The sequence below is a fragment of the Delphinapterus leucas genome, chromosome 3 (genome assembly GCF_059928025.1).
Source record: "Delphinapterus leucas isolate spDelLeu-1000000601 "Yukka" chromosome 3, BTC_Dleu_Yukka2, whole genome shotgun sequence".
Classification (NCBI taxonomy): domain Eukaryota; kingdom Metazoa; phylum Chordata; class Mammalia; order Artiodactyla; family Monodontidae; genus Delphinapterus; species Delphinapterus leucas.
In genome coordinates this window covers 128,731,835-128,749,216 of record NC_143131.1, presented here as the reverse complement: position 1 = coordinate 128,749,216, position 17,382 = coordinate 128,731,835, and the positions used below count along the sequence as shown (strand labels likewise).

Genomic DNA, 17,382 nt, shown 5'->3' with positions numbered 1-17,382 from the left:
TAGCTTCACGGGGTAAGGGGTCCTCAATTTTATCTTACATTTGGAAAAACTGAGGCCATAGAGGGCCAAACTCACCCAGATGAGACTTGGAATTCAGTTTCCAGGGGTAAGACTTAAGCCCTCCCAAGGGCATGCAAAGCAGATCACCTTTAACAAGCCCTTGAGTGTTTTAAGGGCAGGAGAAGTTATTCCTCCCTCTTCCTACTTCTTCCGCCAAATGTCCCAGTTGATTGGTGATGGGGACGGAAGTCTGGGGGAGACTTTGCAAAGGAGGCTTCCAATTGGACTTGGAGGCATTTAAGGTTCTAGCACAGACGACTCATGGCTCTAAATTAAGAGAATGTTCTCTCTAGAAGTTTTTCTGATGTTCAGGCTCTTACTCGGCACCAGCCTTCTGGGACCACACAGGTGAAATGAACAAAGAATAAGAAACAGACTAGAGAGTGGCAGACAAGAAGCGCAAATCTTAGCACCATTACTCACTCAATCTCTTTACCTCTTACTTTCACCTGTAAAGTAGGGAACTGATAAAAATAGGGGAGCAAAAATAACTCTAATGGAGATTACGTTACTAATACAGAATTTAGGAATACGAACCCCACCCGGGAGGGTAGACAGGAACAGCTACTTACGTTGTGCTGTTGCTTTCCCCGAACCGCTGGTAGGATCCTGGGGAAGAGAAGTTGTTCAGGCCTTCAGATGGACTCTCCTCCGGGCTCACGTCGGTGGAGCTGTAGTCACGGTAGTCCTCGTTCCGAAGTCTCTGCGTGGACATGGTAACTGGGGGGACAGGGGCAGTGCTAAGACCTCCAGTGGCTGGGGCCTTTAGCTCCAAGCCTGGAGTCGGCTCTGGGGCAGAAGCAGCCATTGCCACAGTAGCTCAGTGACAGCTGCACTATGGATTAAGTACAATGACGTTGCCTGATACCAAGAGAAATGAAAAAGGTACAAAGTACACATGGGCGGGCTGAGCTCTCTTGGCTTCTCCCTCGCAACCTATCTAGTCGGTGCCACACTCATAAGATTCTAAATTTGCCCGCACATCTGGACAGAGCAAAGGTGAGGCACGGCTTGGGAGGGATGGGGAAAGACGCAGACAGGCACTTCTAGGCAGCCTTTCCCATTCCTTAGGTTGGGATTAACGACCCCTTCCTTTGAGGTAATTTCTTGGACCCTGAACAATACTGACATTGTATCTACATCCACCTTCCCCAAGAGCAAGCTCTCAGAGGATGGGAACCTAAATATTCCTAGCTGTATTCTATTTTTCCTCTGCATTCGGTCCAGAAAGAGCCTCTTCTGCATTCCAGAAATCCCTTCTAGATCATCTAATTCTGCTCAAACTCGCCACCAGGCCCCAGAGCCACAGATGACCTTTTCTTTCTCTCTGCCGTGATTTCTGGTATGTCCTATACTCTTTGGAGGTCATCAGTGATGCTCATTCCCTCATCCTAGGACTCTTTTCTTGCAACCAGCCTGCATACTGAGAAATGGCAGCTGAAAGCAGCACAAAGGATGACCAGGAGCATAAGACATGCTCACCACTGGCCCTTGTAGCAACATCTCCCCGCCACAACCCTTCTCCTTTTTTTGCCAATTTTTCAAAAGCTGGTGAAAGAAGAAACCCTTCCTATTGTGTGCTGAGGAAGGATGGTGAGGGTGGTGTCCCACGAGTGGAGTTTTTAATAATTATACACCAGAAAAGAGAAATACAAGGACTTCGCTAAGATACACTATAAGGATACATTTTGAGAGCTGTGTAGGCTCCCAGAATCCTAGAGACGGTTGCTAAAAGGGCCTTCGGAGGTCACACCAAACTACTCATTTCACAGATGAAGGATCGTTTCCCCAAAAGATGAAGGGACCTGCTCTGCTACAGACAGGTAGCACCAAGCCGTAAACATACATCCTGATGCCCTGCCTAAATCTGGAAACACCTACTGAATACACTGCCAGTTGCAGTGATGGAATATCATAATGAAAGAGAGTCAACTTCCTCCAAGAATCCGCAATCAAGTAAGGAAGAAAAGGCTCATGAACATTAAAAATTACCAATAAAAATCCTTCTGACACTTGGCAGACTGGCACAACCAGCTGCCTACAAGGGGCTCTCCCTCAGCACGTGGCTGGATGCCCATCCTTAGTCTGATGTGCTATCTCAGATGCCTGGTGAGGAGACAGGACCTCTGATGGCCATCACAACACACCGTCCCGCCCAGCACCCATCACTAGCTGCCAGAGGATAGACAGCTCTGTGTCAAGTGCTCCCAGAGGTCCAGTCCCAAGGGACTCTTTGGAAACTGACCCCACCTAGCACCTGAGTGATCCAAGGTTGATCTCATTTTCTCCCACCAACTATAATGGAGGAAGGACCCCACGTAATCTCACGAGGAAAGTGCTTCCAAAGCCAGTGAAGGGCTTGGAAGTCCCAGAGAGGATCCTGCCTCACTTCACCACCAGAGCCGACTTTGCTAGATATCTAAGTCAGCATCATTTACTCACATGGTGGAGGAATTCAAGGAAGTCATCTAAGCTCTGGGGCAATGAAATTCGTAAGAGGGCCAGGAAACAAAATATCTATTTAGTATCTCAATATGAACAGTTGAAAGCTGCTATTCAGGCAAAAGCAATTAAATTCATTTCTATGAATGTCAGAAGGCTTGGGTGCTAAAGCTGCCTCTAACACCAGTTTGCTCAGTAGCCTGGAACAATTCTCCTTATTTCTCTCGGGTCTTAGTTCCACATGCTCAAAAAGACGGGGGTGGGGCTTCCCTGGTGGCACAGTGGTTGGGAGTCCGCCTGCCAATGCAAGGGACGCAGGTTCGTGCCCTGGTCCTGGAGGATCCCACATGCCGCGGAGCGGTTGGGCCCGTGGGCCATGGCCGCTGGGCCTGCGCATCCGGAGCCTGTGCTCCGCAACGGGAGGGGCCACAGCAGTGAGAGGCCGGCGTACCGCAAAAAAAAAAAGGCGGGGGTGGGGGGTACGGTGTACTAAACTATTGCTCTAATATTCCAGGAATCAATTAATGCAATTCTTTATGCAAACAGCAGCTAATTTCTAGTCTCTTCCAATACACCAAAAGCATCTGAGGAACAGCGCCTTCCAGGTGAACCCTGCATATTACTGAGGGAGAGGGACAGAAAACAGGCACTGACAAGTTCCCCAATCCCTCCCCATCAACCAAAAACCACTCTTGCTTACTTGGTACAGACGCTCAATTTATTTCAAACACTGTAAAGAGGCCTCTTTATGTTGTGACCCACAGCAGATTATCACTAAGAAAACTGCTCAGAAAGAAGCTGAAATCTACAGATCAAAAGTCCAATGAACAACTGCAGGATGTGGAAGATGTGGCTTGGCAACTGTGTGCATGTTGAAAAAGGAAAAAAAAATGCTACTTATGGGTTTTAGTTGATAAGCTCAACAGAAATCAATGATATCATAATAGATGCCAATTCAACTAATGCAATTTTTGGTTGCACTACAACAAGAGAGAACCCCAGGGAGATGACAGACTGTTCTTTTTTGCCATACCTTGTACTCTGTTCCAGGCAGCATGCTATAAAGGGGATAATGATAAACTGTGGTATAGCCAGGGGTCAGCACCAAGGTCATGAGGGGGAAGAAAACCAGCTAAATGAAGAATGGTTGGAAGCCCTGAGAAGTTTCAACCTGGAGAACTGGCAACTCGGGAGGTAAAAAAACTGTGTTTAAAATCTGTCCTAGGGGTCAGATTTGTTCTGTGGAGCCTCAAAGATTACTCAGATACAGGATCAGTAGGTGGAAAGTAAAGGGAGGCAGGTCCTTGGCTAGACATAAGACAACTATCAAAAGGAGTTGTCCAGAGCTTCCCTGGTGGCACAGTGGTTAAGAATTCACCTGCCAATGCAGGAGACGTGGGTTCGAGCCCTGGTCCGGGAAGATCCCACATGCCACGGAGCAACGAAGTCTGTGCACCACAACCACTGAGCCTGCGCTCTAGAGCCCATGAGCCACAACTACTGAGCCTGCATGCCACAACTACTGAAGCCCGTGCGCCTAGAGCCCATGCTCTGCAACAAGAGAAGCCACCGCAATGAGAAGCCCGCGTACCACAACAAAGAGTAGCCCCCGCTCGCAGCAACAAAGACTCAATGCAGCCAAAAATAAATAAATAAATTTATTTTTTTAAAAAAAAGGGAGTTGTCCAAATGGATCGCTCTAGGAGATAGCTCCTTATCCCTGGAAAGATCCAAGCAGAAGCCCCTCTCAGAGCTGCTAAGCAGGAATTGAAGCACTGTAGAGGGTGGGTGCAATCACTCCCTGGAGTGCCTTCTAGGGTTCTTTCTGGCAACCAAGGCGTCCTCCTCTTCTCTCTAGCTGTCCCCACTGAGTGCAAGCCTCCGTGGACACCTTGCCTTGGGCTCTCTGTGATGAAATCTGGTTTCTACTGTCTAGTGCTATAATTGCCATTTCCTGCCCTGTGGGAGATTTTATTAGACCCTGTTAACTGTCTAAATGAGTATGGACAGTTAATATTTAAGAGTTGTAATATTTAAGAGTTCAAGACCAGCTCTTCCTTCAGGTTCTTGAGGACAACGGACAGAGTTTATACAATATGTGTGGCCCATCAACACAAAGTAAAATCTCCATAAGATATTTAGATTCAAAAGAGTGTACTAAGGGACTTCCCTGGCAGTCCAGTGGTTAAGACTCCACCCTTCCAGTGTAGGGGGCGCGGGTTTGATCCCTGGTCAAGAAACTGAGATCCCACATGCCACGTGGCACAGCCAAAAAAAAAAAGTGTACTACATAAGAAAAGTCTGCATGTTTACTGGCAAACATATATATGTATATATTGTTTTTTTCAAGTGTACATTCAACCAAAATTGCATTGAAATACCAACTATTTGTATAACCCTGACAAATTTCCTTATATAAACTATTTTTAATTAATCAATATTCTCATTATTTTAAGGTTTTTTTCCACTTATTTTATATCTACTCTTCCTTGAATCTACACAGTACACACACTGATGATCTTTAGTTGTAATATAGTAATATAATGGTCCATCATTATATTAATAAAATAATTTGCTTCACTAGCTCCCAACTGTTGGCTTTTGAGCTTTTTTTTTGGACTATCTTACATCATACCTAAAAAAATTCCTACAAATAGTTTCTAGTTTTCAAGTCATATCCTTGGAGTAGAGCTAGATAAATAGGCTTTTCTATGGTTATCACCATACAAATGACTGAACTAACATACAGTATCACTAGCAATATATGGACATGCCTATCTTTTCATAACCCTGCCAACTTTGGATTTTATCTTTTTTTTTTTTTGGGCCACACTGTGCACACAGGTTGTGGGATCTTAGTTCCCTGACCACGGATTGAACCTGGGCCCCAGCAGTGAAAGCACTGAGTCTTAACCACTGGACTGCCGGGGAATTCCTGGATTTTATCATTTTTATTTTTGCTATTTCTGATGAATGGGTGGCTCCTTGTATTTATTTTATTTTATGTTTCTTTAATTTCCAACAAAGACCACTGATAATAAAAACTGTAAGAGCATCTTTCCCTCACCTACCAGACTCATACTTTTGGAAATACTAAACTCATTTTTGAACTTACTTTTGAATATACTAAAATGTTCTCAAGATAGCTATTTAAGACTTAGTGATTAAATTCTATTCCAAATTCAGTACAATAAACAAGATAAATTCCAATAACGGAAGGAGAATCCATCTGTATGAGTTTGTAGGTCTCTTTCAGGGCACACGGGAAGGTCAGGGAGAGGAAAAGAGAGGAGGGAGGGAGAGGCAGTACTAAAGTGTTAGCTTCATTACTAAAATTTAAACAATACTTCTAAGGGTGACTTGTAAACACATAAAAAATTATCCTCTAAAAACCATTAGAACTAATAAGTTCAGCAAAGTTGCAGGATATAAGATCAATATACAAAAATCAGTTGTATTTCTTTGTACTTTCAGTGAACAATTTGAAAACAAAATTGAGAAAACAGTTCTATTTACAACAGCATCAAAAAGAATCAAATATTCAGGAAGAAATTTAGCCAAGTAGGTGTAAGACTTGTACATGAAAACTATAAAACATTGTTGAAAGAAATTAAAGAAGACCTAAATAAATGAAAAACATCCCAATATTCATGAATTAGAAGATTTAATACTGTTAAGATGGCAATATTCCCTAAATTGATCCACAGATTCAATTGAATCCCTATCAAAATCCCAGCTGCCTTTCTGCAGAAATTAACAAGCCAATTCTAAAATTCATATGGAAATTCAAGAGGCCCAAATTAGCCAAAACAATTTTGGAGAAAAAGAACAAAGTTGGAGGACTTCCCAATTGCTACACAAAGCTACAGTGACCCCAAGACAATACAGTATTGGCATAATGACAGACAGATAGATCAACAGAATAGAATTTAGAGTCCAGAAATTAACTCTCATACCTACGGTCAATTGATTTTTGACAAGGGTGCCAAGACAATTCAATGGAGGAAAAAAATAGTCTTTTCAACAATTGACACCGGGACAACTGGATATCCACGTGCAAAAGAATGAAGTTGTAACTCTACCTCACACTATATATAAAAATTAACTCAAAATAGGTCAAAGACCTACATGTAGGGGCTAAAACTATAAAAACTCTTATTAGAAAACATAGGTATAAACTTTTGTGACCATGGATTAAGCAGAGTTTCTTATATACGACAGCAGAAGCACAAGAAAAAATAGGTAAATTAGACCTAATCAAAATTTAAAATGTATATGCCTCAAAGGATACCACCGAGAAAGTGAAAAACAACCCACAGAATGGGAAAAATTGTCTGCAAATATATTACACTTCAATAATAAAGTGAAAACCCAATTAAAAAATGGGCAAAGGATCTGAATAATATTTCACCGAAGATGTGAAAATGCCAATAATCATCTGTAAAAATACTCAACATCCTTAGCCATCAGGTAAGTGAGAGACAAACATCACAATGAGGTACCACTTCACACCCACCAGCATGGCTAGACTCAAAGACAGACAATAATAAGTATCCACAAGGATGTAGACAAGTTGTAGAGGGTTCCCTCTTACACTGCTGGTGGGAATGTAAAATGGTGCAATCACTTTGGAAAACAGTCTGGCAGTTCCTCAAAAGGCTAAACATAGTTACCATATGATCCAGCAATGATTCCACTCCTAGGTACATACCAAAATGAAAATGTATGTCCATAGAAAAACATACACACAAATGTTCATAGCAGCATTATTCGTAGTAGCCAAAAAAACCCCTGATGAATGGACAAGTGAAATGTGGAATATTCATACAATGGAATATTATTCAGCAATAAAAAGAAATGAAACACTGATAGATGCTACAGCACAGATGAACCTTGAAGACATTATTCTAAGGGAAAGAAGTCAGTCACAGAGGATCATATAGTGTATGATTTCATTCATATGAAAGTTCAGAATAGGGAAACCTATAGACAAAAAGTAGATTAGTAGTTGCCTAGAGTTTGCGGTAGGGAGTTGGGAGGGATTAGGGGGTGACAGCTAAAGGGTTCAGAGTTTCTTTTGGGTGATGAAATATTCTAAAATTGATTGTGTTGATGGTTGCATAACTGTGAGTTCAGTGGAAAAGCTATTGAATTGTACACTTTAAATGGATGAATAGTATGCTATGTGAATTATATCTCAATAAAACTGCTAAAAACAAAAACAGATTTCTGGGCCCAATCTGATTCAGCCTGAGCATTTTAATTTTAACGAGCTTCTTAGATGATCCCGATTACAGGCAGATTTATATAAGGCACTATGAAAAAAAACATATAGGGCTTCCCTGGTGGCACAGTGGTTGAGAGTCTGCCTGCCGATGCCGGGGACACATGTTCATGCCCCAATCTGGGAGGATCCCACATGCCACCGAGCGGCTGGGCCCGTGAGCCATGGCCACTGAGCCTGCACGTCCAGAGCCTGTGCTCCTCAACGGGAGAGGACACAACAGTAAGAGGCCTGAATACTGCAAAAAAAAAAAAAAAATATATATATATATATATATATATGATCTTATGATAGGTATACCACAGGCCTCACCTCCTACCAAAGTTCATGGATTGGTGATAATACACAGACTAAAAGTGCTACCTATTATTCTGAAACAATTACATTCTCTGGAACCCAGAGAAACAGCGAATTCTCTAGATATACGTTCTCTTCTCTGTTGCTGGAATTCCAAAAACATGAACAAGGACACAGACTGTGTTCCTATATGTGGTCTACAGGGAGGGAAGTGAACGTTTCTGACATCCACAAGATTTATTTTAGAGGACATCAGATAGGACTCCATCTGATCTACCAAAAAAGTACATTCCCTAACTTGAGACTCCTGCCTGAGAGGCTCTGGTGCAAGGACAGCCGCAAAACAGCTGCTGACGTCAGCAGGCTCTGCACGGAAGCAGCTGAAAGAGCAAACACACTCACTTTATACCCACAATTATAAAAATCTCTAAATGTTAGGACCAGGCATGACTGACAGGTAACCAAGCTCCAGTTTCCCATTTATAGGTGAGAAAACCAAGCCCCCAGCTGGTTAACAGTTTGGGATTAGAATACAGCATATCCGATTCCTAGTCCACTGTTCTTTCTAACACACCATCTATTCTCCCCAAAATCTCCCTGGGAACAAAACTGGGGCAGGATTAGGTCTACAGGGGGAATCCTGAATAATAAAAAGTACATGAGTTCAGAGCCTAGTTGTGTGACCCTGATCTCCCTTTGTCTCAATTTCCTCATCTGAAAAATGTCATTAAGAATGCTTACATAAAAAAAAAAAAAAGAATGCTTACATCACAATATTGTTACAAGGTAGAAGGAAAAGATGTTAATTATGTTGCCTGGTACATAATGGACCCTCATTAATGGCAGCAACTGTGTTATTACCAGAGAGAAGTTCAAGGACAGAAGTCAGAAGTTCAAGTCAGGGAGTCACTACACAAATAAAGCGCTACAGGGCTTCCTCCATTCCATCACTCTGGAGAGCTGAGCCAGGTCTCCATCTCGGAAACAGTGATCTATGTGCCAAGAGCATCCCAGTAACCCATGTAGACAGATTCCTGAACTTCATGGAAAAGGGAAACACAGAGGAGTCTTTCCTACTAGAGAGGGTCATTGAGAACTGGCCCTGGGTGTCAAGGATTCCAAGAGAAATGTATGGAAGGAAAAAGATGAGACAGCACCAAATACAGCATCAGGAGGTTTCTCTTTTGGCATATGCAGAATATCCTATCCACTGGACCCCACACTCATTAAATAGAGACTAGCTTTGTGTGCTCAGACCCAGTAAGGCCCGGCCAAAGGAAGGAGGTACAAGATTCCGCCAAGATCTGGGTTAAGACAATGTGAGCTTCCTCTATGGGAAAAAGAGAAAGCTAGCCTAGGACTCAGTGGGTAGTCACACACCTCTGGAAGAAAGTATGAGGACCAGTCAGCAAAAGTAGAAACCAAAGTCCACTCACTCAGCCCAGCTCTAGGATCTCACTTCAGGTCAGGATGGAAAGAAAGAATATACCATTAACAGCAATGACTCTTCAGCATCTGACCCTGGAAGAGGTATCAAGAACTTAAAGAACTGAGACACTCACTGGGGAAGAGAAGAGGGATAAAAAGAAAGAAAAAGTGGAATATTTAACATGAGAATTGTTATCTGAGCAAAGGGGAAAAATAAAGCATTCACAAAAGTGGACCTCGGTTTCATCTACTCTACCTCACATCCCACATGCTAACAAGTCCAGTCCTACAATTTCAAAGAACTTCTGAGTTAGAAGAAAACTGAATTTTTTTTTTTTTTTTGTGGTACGTGGGCCTCTCACTGCTGTGGCCCCTCCCGCTGCGGAGCACAGGCTCCGGACGCTTAGGCCCAGCGGCCATGGCTCACGGGCCCAGCCGCTCCGCGGCATGTGGGATCCTCCTGGACCAGGGCACGAACCCGTGTCCCCTGCATCTACAAGCGGACTCTCAACCACTGCGCCACCAGGGAAGCCCGAAAACTGAAAATTTTATCTAGTCTGACCCTCTACCCAACACAATGACCTAATCTACAACATTCCCAAAAGTAATTGCCCAGTGACAATGACCTCCAGAGACAGGGACTGCCATGCTCTGTGTTGCAACATGCTAGAGCGCTAATTCTTTTAAAGTTCTTATGCTCACCCCAAAACCACTTCCTTTATGGCACTTCCATCCACCGTCCCAGTTGTGGTCTCTGGAACATTACAAAAGAAATGGAATCCACCTCCTTACACTGCCTTTAAAATAGACTAAGCTCTGAGCACTTCAAGCTGCCACAGGGATGAGGCCAAAATGAACAGATACATGCTTTAAAGGGAAAACAAGGACTCAAGAGCAGACAATTATAAATGGCACAACCAGAAAACAAAGGGAGAGAGACTTAATATGATCATCAGAGCAGGCTCTGTTGCATAAGGCCTCCACCCCAAACAGTCTCAAACCCAGAGGGAATGGTCAAGTCTTTTGTGTCCTCTTGACTTCAAGAACATCTTTTAAAAAAACACACTCTAAACATACAATCACGTTAATTACTGTAGACTAGCCTCTCAACAAGAATCAAAGAGGGCCTTGATCATATTTAAAATAATAAAAGTCAAAACCATTTTCAGCTATCAGCATTTAGCTTAGATATAATACAGAGATAGGTAGAAAGAAGAGGTGGATTTCATGGTAACCTAGAAATAAGTAGAGAAACTGCTTCCTAGACAACTGAATTAAACCTTTTTGCAAGGGAAATACTAATATACAGGAGAAAAAAATCTCTCTGAATAGACAACAAACAGACTGAGATGCAGAGAATGTCACAGCAGAAGGAGACCTTAGGGATTCCACCCCATCACTGTTCAGACTGGGAAACCTAAACCCAAGCAAGGATGGGAGTCACCCAAGGTTGCAAAGCAAGTGTCAGAACTAGAACAAAATCTCATGATTCCCCAGTCTCAGTTCTTTCCATTACACCACGCTGCTATCTTCTTTTGGCAAGCAAAACATCCATCCGAATGACCAGCATTCCCCAAATCTAACAAGCTATATTAAAAATAAAGCAAAGGTCTTGACATTCTTCAAGCTAATGTTAGGGCTCTCCACAACCTCAGCTGTGAGCCACCTACCCTCCCAGGAGCATACTCTGCTTCTTATTTCATATTTTGGTATGACTTACACAAAATTTCAGAACGCTTAGAAACAAAACCTACAGAATGATGAGTTTGCAGAAAAATCGGTGAACACTGAATCAGGGAACCACACCCAGAGCCAAGTCGATCCCGGCGGCGATGGAGAATGCAGAGCTAAAAAAGGGAGAGGAATGAAAGAAAAGCGGAAAGGAAAAGCGTGCTTTTCACCTGTCAAGTTTTCTGCAGGAGGCAGTGTGGTGAAAAGCAAAAAGCCACTGGAGCTCAGGGAGACTTGGATTCTAGTCGCAGGGCTGCGACTAACTCACTGGATGACCTTAGGCAAACCCTACCGCTTCTTGGACCTCGATTTCCCCACAGCTCTAGAAAGGGGCTGCAAAAGATAATTTCGCTGCATCGTGGTAGTTTCGGTATTCTATGACCCAAAGACCCGCTATTAGCAAGTCCCAAGCAGGGTTCCCGCAGCTGGCGGGTCACCTGCCCGCGATGTCCGGACCCCTCTAGAAAGCGCTCAACAGAAGCTCTAGCTGGTCATTTCGGTGATTCTTCCCGTCTCGGGACCTCAGTTTCCACACCTGTCAAACAGGTCGGGGAGGTCAAGGGAGACAGCGCGAAGGACTAGGGATTCTCCACCTCCCCTCATCCAGGAGGAGTGCCCGCATCGCACCGCAGCTGCGACCGGGATACCGAGGAGACTCGGACCCGCAGCCTAAGCCGGTCGGTGCCTGACCCGGAGCATCCGCTGAGCCCGGAGGAAGGCGACGTGGGTCCAGCAGAAGGCGACGACCTGCCGCCAGCCCCAGGCCATCAGCGCGCGGACTCACCGCTCGGGTTCCGACTGTGGCTCTGGCTCCAGCTTCAGCGCAGCAGCCCACCACTCCCTGCCTCAGCTCGGAGCCCTAGCCATCCCCACCCTCCGCTGCCCAGGCAGCCGCTTCCGGGCGCCATCACGTGATCCAGGCTCCCAAACCCGAGGCCCGAATCACATGCTCCCGCGCGCGGCTGCTCCTCCCCTCTCGCGGGGCTCGGGGGCTCGGCTTCGCAGCACCACCTGGCGACGGGAGCTGCCTCTGCGGGAAGGACGGTGCTCGCGGGATCTGGGCGTGAGCCGCGCGTCGAAGATCCAGGCCCGGCCGCGAGTCCAGAGTCGGAGAGCGCGGTCCCCTGAGCTGTGGGCTTGTGAAAGGTGGCTCAGTTTTACCCTAGCCGTACGTTAACACGTCTCACCGAGCATACGTTGCGCTTAATAATCGAGAAATAATGCATCTTTTCAAAACTTTCGTCATACTTTTAAACGTTTGCCCAAACGTGTGGTTGCGACTGGAAATGGGGCAGTGAGGTAAGTCAATACCCTCTTTTTAATATATTTAAAAAATGTAAATAACATTTTTTAATGGCAACAGGGGGGTGTATGTCTTATCTACGCTCCTCTTCCCTCCTCCTAGCAGATTTTACTTTTAAAAATTACGGAGAAAAAAAAAAATCTATTGAAACAGGTACAGAATGGATACATCTTAATTATGCTGAGTGAAAGAAGCCAGAAAACAAAATTCTGTTTATATAATATTCTAGAAATTTTAAAATAATCTACACCGACAGAAAACACATCAGTGGTTGCCTGGGAATGGCTGAGGAGATCAGGAGAGGAGAGAGTGATTATAAAGGGACATAAGGAAACTTTCAAGGTGACAAATATATTCATTATCTTTAAAAAAATTTTTTTAATATAACTTTATTTATTTATTTTTGGCTGCGTTGGGTCTTCATTGCTGCACACCAGCTTTCTCTAGTTGCTGTGAGCGGGGGAGGCTAATCCTCGTTGTGGTGCACGGGCTTCTCCTTGCTGTGGCTTTTCTTGTTGCAGAGCATGGGCTCTAGGCCCATAGGCTTCAGTAGTTGTGGCTCACAGGCTCCAGAGCGCAGACTCAGTAGTTGTGGCGCACAGGCTTACTTGGTCCGCGGCCTGTGGGATCTTCCTGGACCAGGGATTGAACCCATGTCCCCTGCATTGGCAGGCTGACTCTTAACCACTGTAACACCAGGGAAATTCTTGCGTAACATTTCTAATAAAAATATGTTACTGCATTATATAATTTTTACTGAATATTTTAACAGCTTTATTGTGGTTTAATTTATATACAATAAACTGCACATAATTAAAGTGTATAATTTGATAACTTTCAACATATGTATTCACCTGTGAAACCATCACCACAATCAAGATAATGAACATGGACTTCCTTGGTATATATAAACAGTGAAAATTTCCCTTCTCCCAAATTCACTCTCCTCTCCAAAGATTTACAGTTACCAGCATTTGAGTATTGTTTTCCAAACCCTATGCCATGTATTTATAAAAGTATCTATATATAGGCATGTACAGATGTGTGGTGTTAAAATTTAGAATCATGAATACCAGTACTTACTGTTTTCCTTAAGACTTTTATTCTTCACTGTCTGTACTGTTTAAATTATTTCATAAACATATATTACTTTATGTATATATGTTTAAAATCTCTATATGTTCCATAACCTATATATATATTTTAAAAAATCTATTCCACTTGATTCATTTCAGCAGGGAAAGAGAAAAGAATGTAGTCAAAATATGAGGATGAATGAATTCATCCCATCCCTGGTAGAAGTCCCCAGTTCATTGACTGCTCAGTGCCAGGAGCTGTGCTTGGAATGCTGCTGAGTCCAAGTCTAGGAATGCCCCCTTTAGGTCATCTCCCACCTCAAATTTCATTGATTCTGTGGCTCCTCCTAATGTTTTACCCCAGAAAGGCAGAGCTTGTGAGAACCACATAGCTCCCTATTGGAATTACTGATGGAGGTGGGACTTTGCCATCTGCACCTGGGATGCACTGACTCTAGATAAGGTTCTTACTTCTGTGGTGACCAGTACACCTTTATCAGAGAGACCCTTGAGAAAAGGCTGCACAATTTTCAGATACTCTTAGGACTCTATCAACCTTATCATTTTGCAGCCCTAATTAGAAACTGGCATACGATAACATCTCCTTATCTTTCCCAGATAACTTTTCCCCAATATGCAAATCTCCACCTCTGCCCCCATTGTTTACTCAGAAATATAAAGATTTCTAGTGCAAAATGGTTGTGTAAATAACCACTTTGACTTTTACTCTTAGAAACTGTACAAAAGCAAAAGGGAAAAAACTGCAAATTCTATTTACAGCAAAGCCAGAAGAGAAATATAATCCATAGTTACCAAAATACGTGTAAGGACCAACAAAAGCAGCTGAGATCAGACAGAAGCTGTGCAGGAGAAAGGAGAAGAAACTCAGAGAGGAGTGAGGGGACCCAGGGTGGGGGGTTAGGGGAGAGGGCAGATCTCAGAAAAGCATCAATAAAAACTCTTTCTGAAGGTGAAGAGCTCACTCAGAGCTGCACAGCTTATATCGCCTTTGTTTGAAACAGCACTCATGGACAGTTCAGCAAGACTAACAACAAAAACTCTCCTGAGTCTCATTTGGATCAGGAAAGCCAAAGAGATGAGGATGACAGAAAGAACTGCACAGGTGAGCCATATTTGCAGCAGTCCATCTGTGGCAACAGAGAAGAAAAGAGTGGAAATACATGTGTTGGTGAGGATGTGGAGCAACTGGGACTCTCATCCCTTGCTGGTGGGAGTGTACAATGGTGCAGCCACTTTGGAAAACTCGTTGGCAGTTTTTTACGAAGTTAAATGCATACCTATCCTATGATGGAGCAACTTCACTCTTTTTTTTTTTTTTTTTTTTGGTGGGGTGGTATGCGGGCCTCTCACTGTTGTGGCCTCTCCCGTTGCGGAGCACAGGCTCCGGACACGCAGGCTCAGTGGCCATGGCTTACGGGCCCAGCCGCTCTGCGGCATGTGGGATCTTCCCGGACCAGGGCACGTACCCGCGTTCCCTGCATCAGCAGGCGGACTCTCAACCACTGCGCCACCAGGGAAGCCCGCAATTTCACTCTTTACCCAAGAAAAATAGAAGCATATTCAGTAGTTGTGCCTTGGGTGGAAAATTTAAGGAGGGGCTCCCTCTCGGGGTTGTGCAAGTGCAAAGTTGGCACTTATAGGTACACAAGAGTGAGGGCCTCCTTAAATTTTGTGAACTAGGTTTCCCGGCTTGCCTCACCCTAGTCCTGGCTGTGATCCATACAAAGACTTGTACTCACAGGTTCACAGCAAGCAGCTTACTAAAGTTAAATTAGTAACAACTCAAATATTCATTAATAGATGAATTGATAAACAAATTGTGGCATATATAGCAAGAAGGAACTACTGATAAGGATGAATCTCATTATGCTAAGTGAAAGAAGCTAGACACAAGAGACTACATGCTACATGATTCAATTAATACAAATATATAGAATGAGCAAAAAACTAATCTAGTGACAGAAAACTGATCAGTGGTTGCTTGGGATGTGTGGGGTGCGGACTGACAGCAAAGGGACTTGAGAGCTTTCCGGGGCAGTGCTAAAATGCTACATCTTGATTGGGATGATGGCTACCTAGGCTTAAACGCTGGTCAAAAGCCATTACCTGGACAATTAAAATATATGAACTTTACTGTATTTAAAAGGTTAATTTTAAAATTTGAAAGAGATTACCAGACATCTGAGAAAAGCCTCTAAGAAGAATAATCAAATGCACAAACACATGAAAGCACGTTGGAAGAAACTATGCAAAACATAAAAGCACAAACTGGGGTCCCTGGGCCAACAGTATCAGCATCCCCTGGGAACTTACTGGAAATGCAGATTCTGGGGTCCCATTCCAGAATCTGCATCAGAAACTCCAGGAGTGGGGCCCAGCAATCTGTTTCAATAAGCCCTCCAGGTGATTCTGATGTTGCCTCTTGTTGGAGAAATGCTGCCCTAAAAAAACCTCAGAGAGATAAGATGTTGCAATCATGAAATAAAAACAATATGCTTTAAAAAAGAATATTCTGAGAAAAATAAAAATTATAAATTTTATATTTTAAAATTAATTTTAAATTAAAATTAAAATTTGGAAATTTAAAATATAATAACAGAAATTAAGAATCAAATCAAACAGTAAGAAGATAAGGATGAGGAAATGTGTTCATATTTTTATCAATGAGTATTTATTGAGTATCATTGTGCCAGGCTCTAGGGATACAACAGTGAACAAAATAGACAAAAACCCCTGCTATTGTGCAGTTTATATTTTAGTGGGAGGAGACAGGCAACAGAAATAACTAAGAATAACTAAGTAATATACATATGTCAGCGGTGTATCTGCTATGGAGAAAAATCAGGAAAGTGGAAGAGGGAGTCTGGAGGCAGAGGGAAGGGATTGCAACTTTTAAAATAGTCAAGAAAGCTCTCACTGAGAAGATGAAATGTAAATAAAGACCTGAAATAGGTGAAGAAACAGGCCATGTGAACACTGGGAAGAGCATTCTGGGCCGAGGGAATAGCCTATGCTAAGGCCCTGGGGTGGGACTGCGCCTCATCCGTTTGAAGAATGACAAGGAGGTCACTGTGGCTGCAGCAAAGAAAGCTAGGGAAAGAGAAGTAGATTAGGTCAGAGCAACAACAAATGGGTGAAAATTGTATAGTGCTCTGTGAGCCACTTTAAGGGCTTTGGCTTTTATTCTGAGTGAGATGGGAAGATACTGGAGGAGTTTCAGCAGAGGAGTGCCATAATCTGATTTGGGCTTAAAAGGATGCTTTGTCTATTGGGTTGATATAGGCAAGGGCAGAAACAGCGAGACCTGTTGGGAGGCAGTTGTAGTAAGCCAGGATAAGATTGTGATGACTTGACAAGAGTGACAGCAGTGAAGGTGGTCAGTTTCTGAAAATAATTTTATCGTAGGTTGGACACATTGACGGACTGGAAGTGGAGTATGAGGGAGGAGCCAAACACTTTGGCCTGAGCAACGGGAAAGATAGAGTTGCCTTTTACTAGAACAGAAAGACAGTGGCAGGGGCAGGTTTTGGTGGGGAGACTGTTGTGTGTGAAGCGCCTGTTAGACATCTAAGGGAAGGGGTCAGGTAGGCATTGGGATGATTGTGGAGAGTAGAGAGGTCCAGCGTAGAGATAAAAAATTGGCCATTGTCAGCATATTTATGGTAGTTAAGCAAAGAGACTAGATGAGCTCACCAGGGAGGTGAGTGCAAATAACTATGGGAGGAAATCCAAAAATCAAG

General features: G+C 43.4%; 2 protein-coding genes and 1 long non-coding RNA gene across 5 annotated transcripts in view; 1 reads left to right on the top strand and 2 right to left on the bottom strand.

The window, feature by feature from the left end:
- LOC111183115 (proton-coupled amino acid transporter 1) overlaps positions 1 to 12,165 on the bottom strand; it is a 103,944-nt gene extending 91,779 nt beyond the window's left edge. The window contains exons 1-2 of one of the 3 annotated variants that reach the window (XM_022590189.3): positions 12,027 to 12,165; positions 633 to 780 (exon numbers count right to left, since the gene is read on the bottom strand). In XM_022590189.3, coding sequence (XP_022445897.1) covers positions 633 to 775 — 143 coding nt within the window. In that variant the 5' untranslated portion in view covers positions 776 to 780; positions 12,027 to 12,165. Of the gene's footprint in view, positions 1 to 632; positions 8,043 to 12,026 lie in introns of those variants that run through there. The other 2 variants (XM_022590192.3, XM_089909584.1) reach the window with 2 other exon arrangements.
- A 2-nt stretch (positions 12,166 to 12,167) lies between these two features.
- The window catches only part of SLC36A2 (solute carrier family 36 member 2), a 75,392-nt gene continuing 70,177 nt past the window's right edge, over positions 12,168 to 17,382 (top strand). Inside the window, exons 1-2 of the mRNA XM_089909586.1 lie at positions 12,168 to 12,541; positions 14,355 to 14,744. The gene's annotated coding sequence lies outside the window, so the exon portion shown is untranslated. The remainder of the gene's footprint in view (positions 12,542 to 14,354; positions 14,745 to 17,382) is intronic.
- Positions 12,313 to 17,382, bottom strand: part of LOC149749697 (uncharacterized) — a 30,853-nt gene continuing 25,783 nt past the window's right edge. The window contains exon 5 of the long non-coding RNA XR_016392821.1: positions 12,313 to 13,232. This is a non-coding gene — a long non-coding RNA (uncharacterized LOC149749697). The remainder of the gene's footprint in view (positions 13,233 to 17,382) is intronic.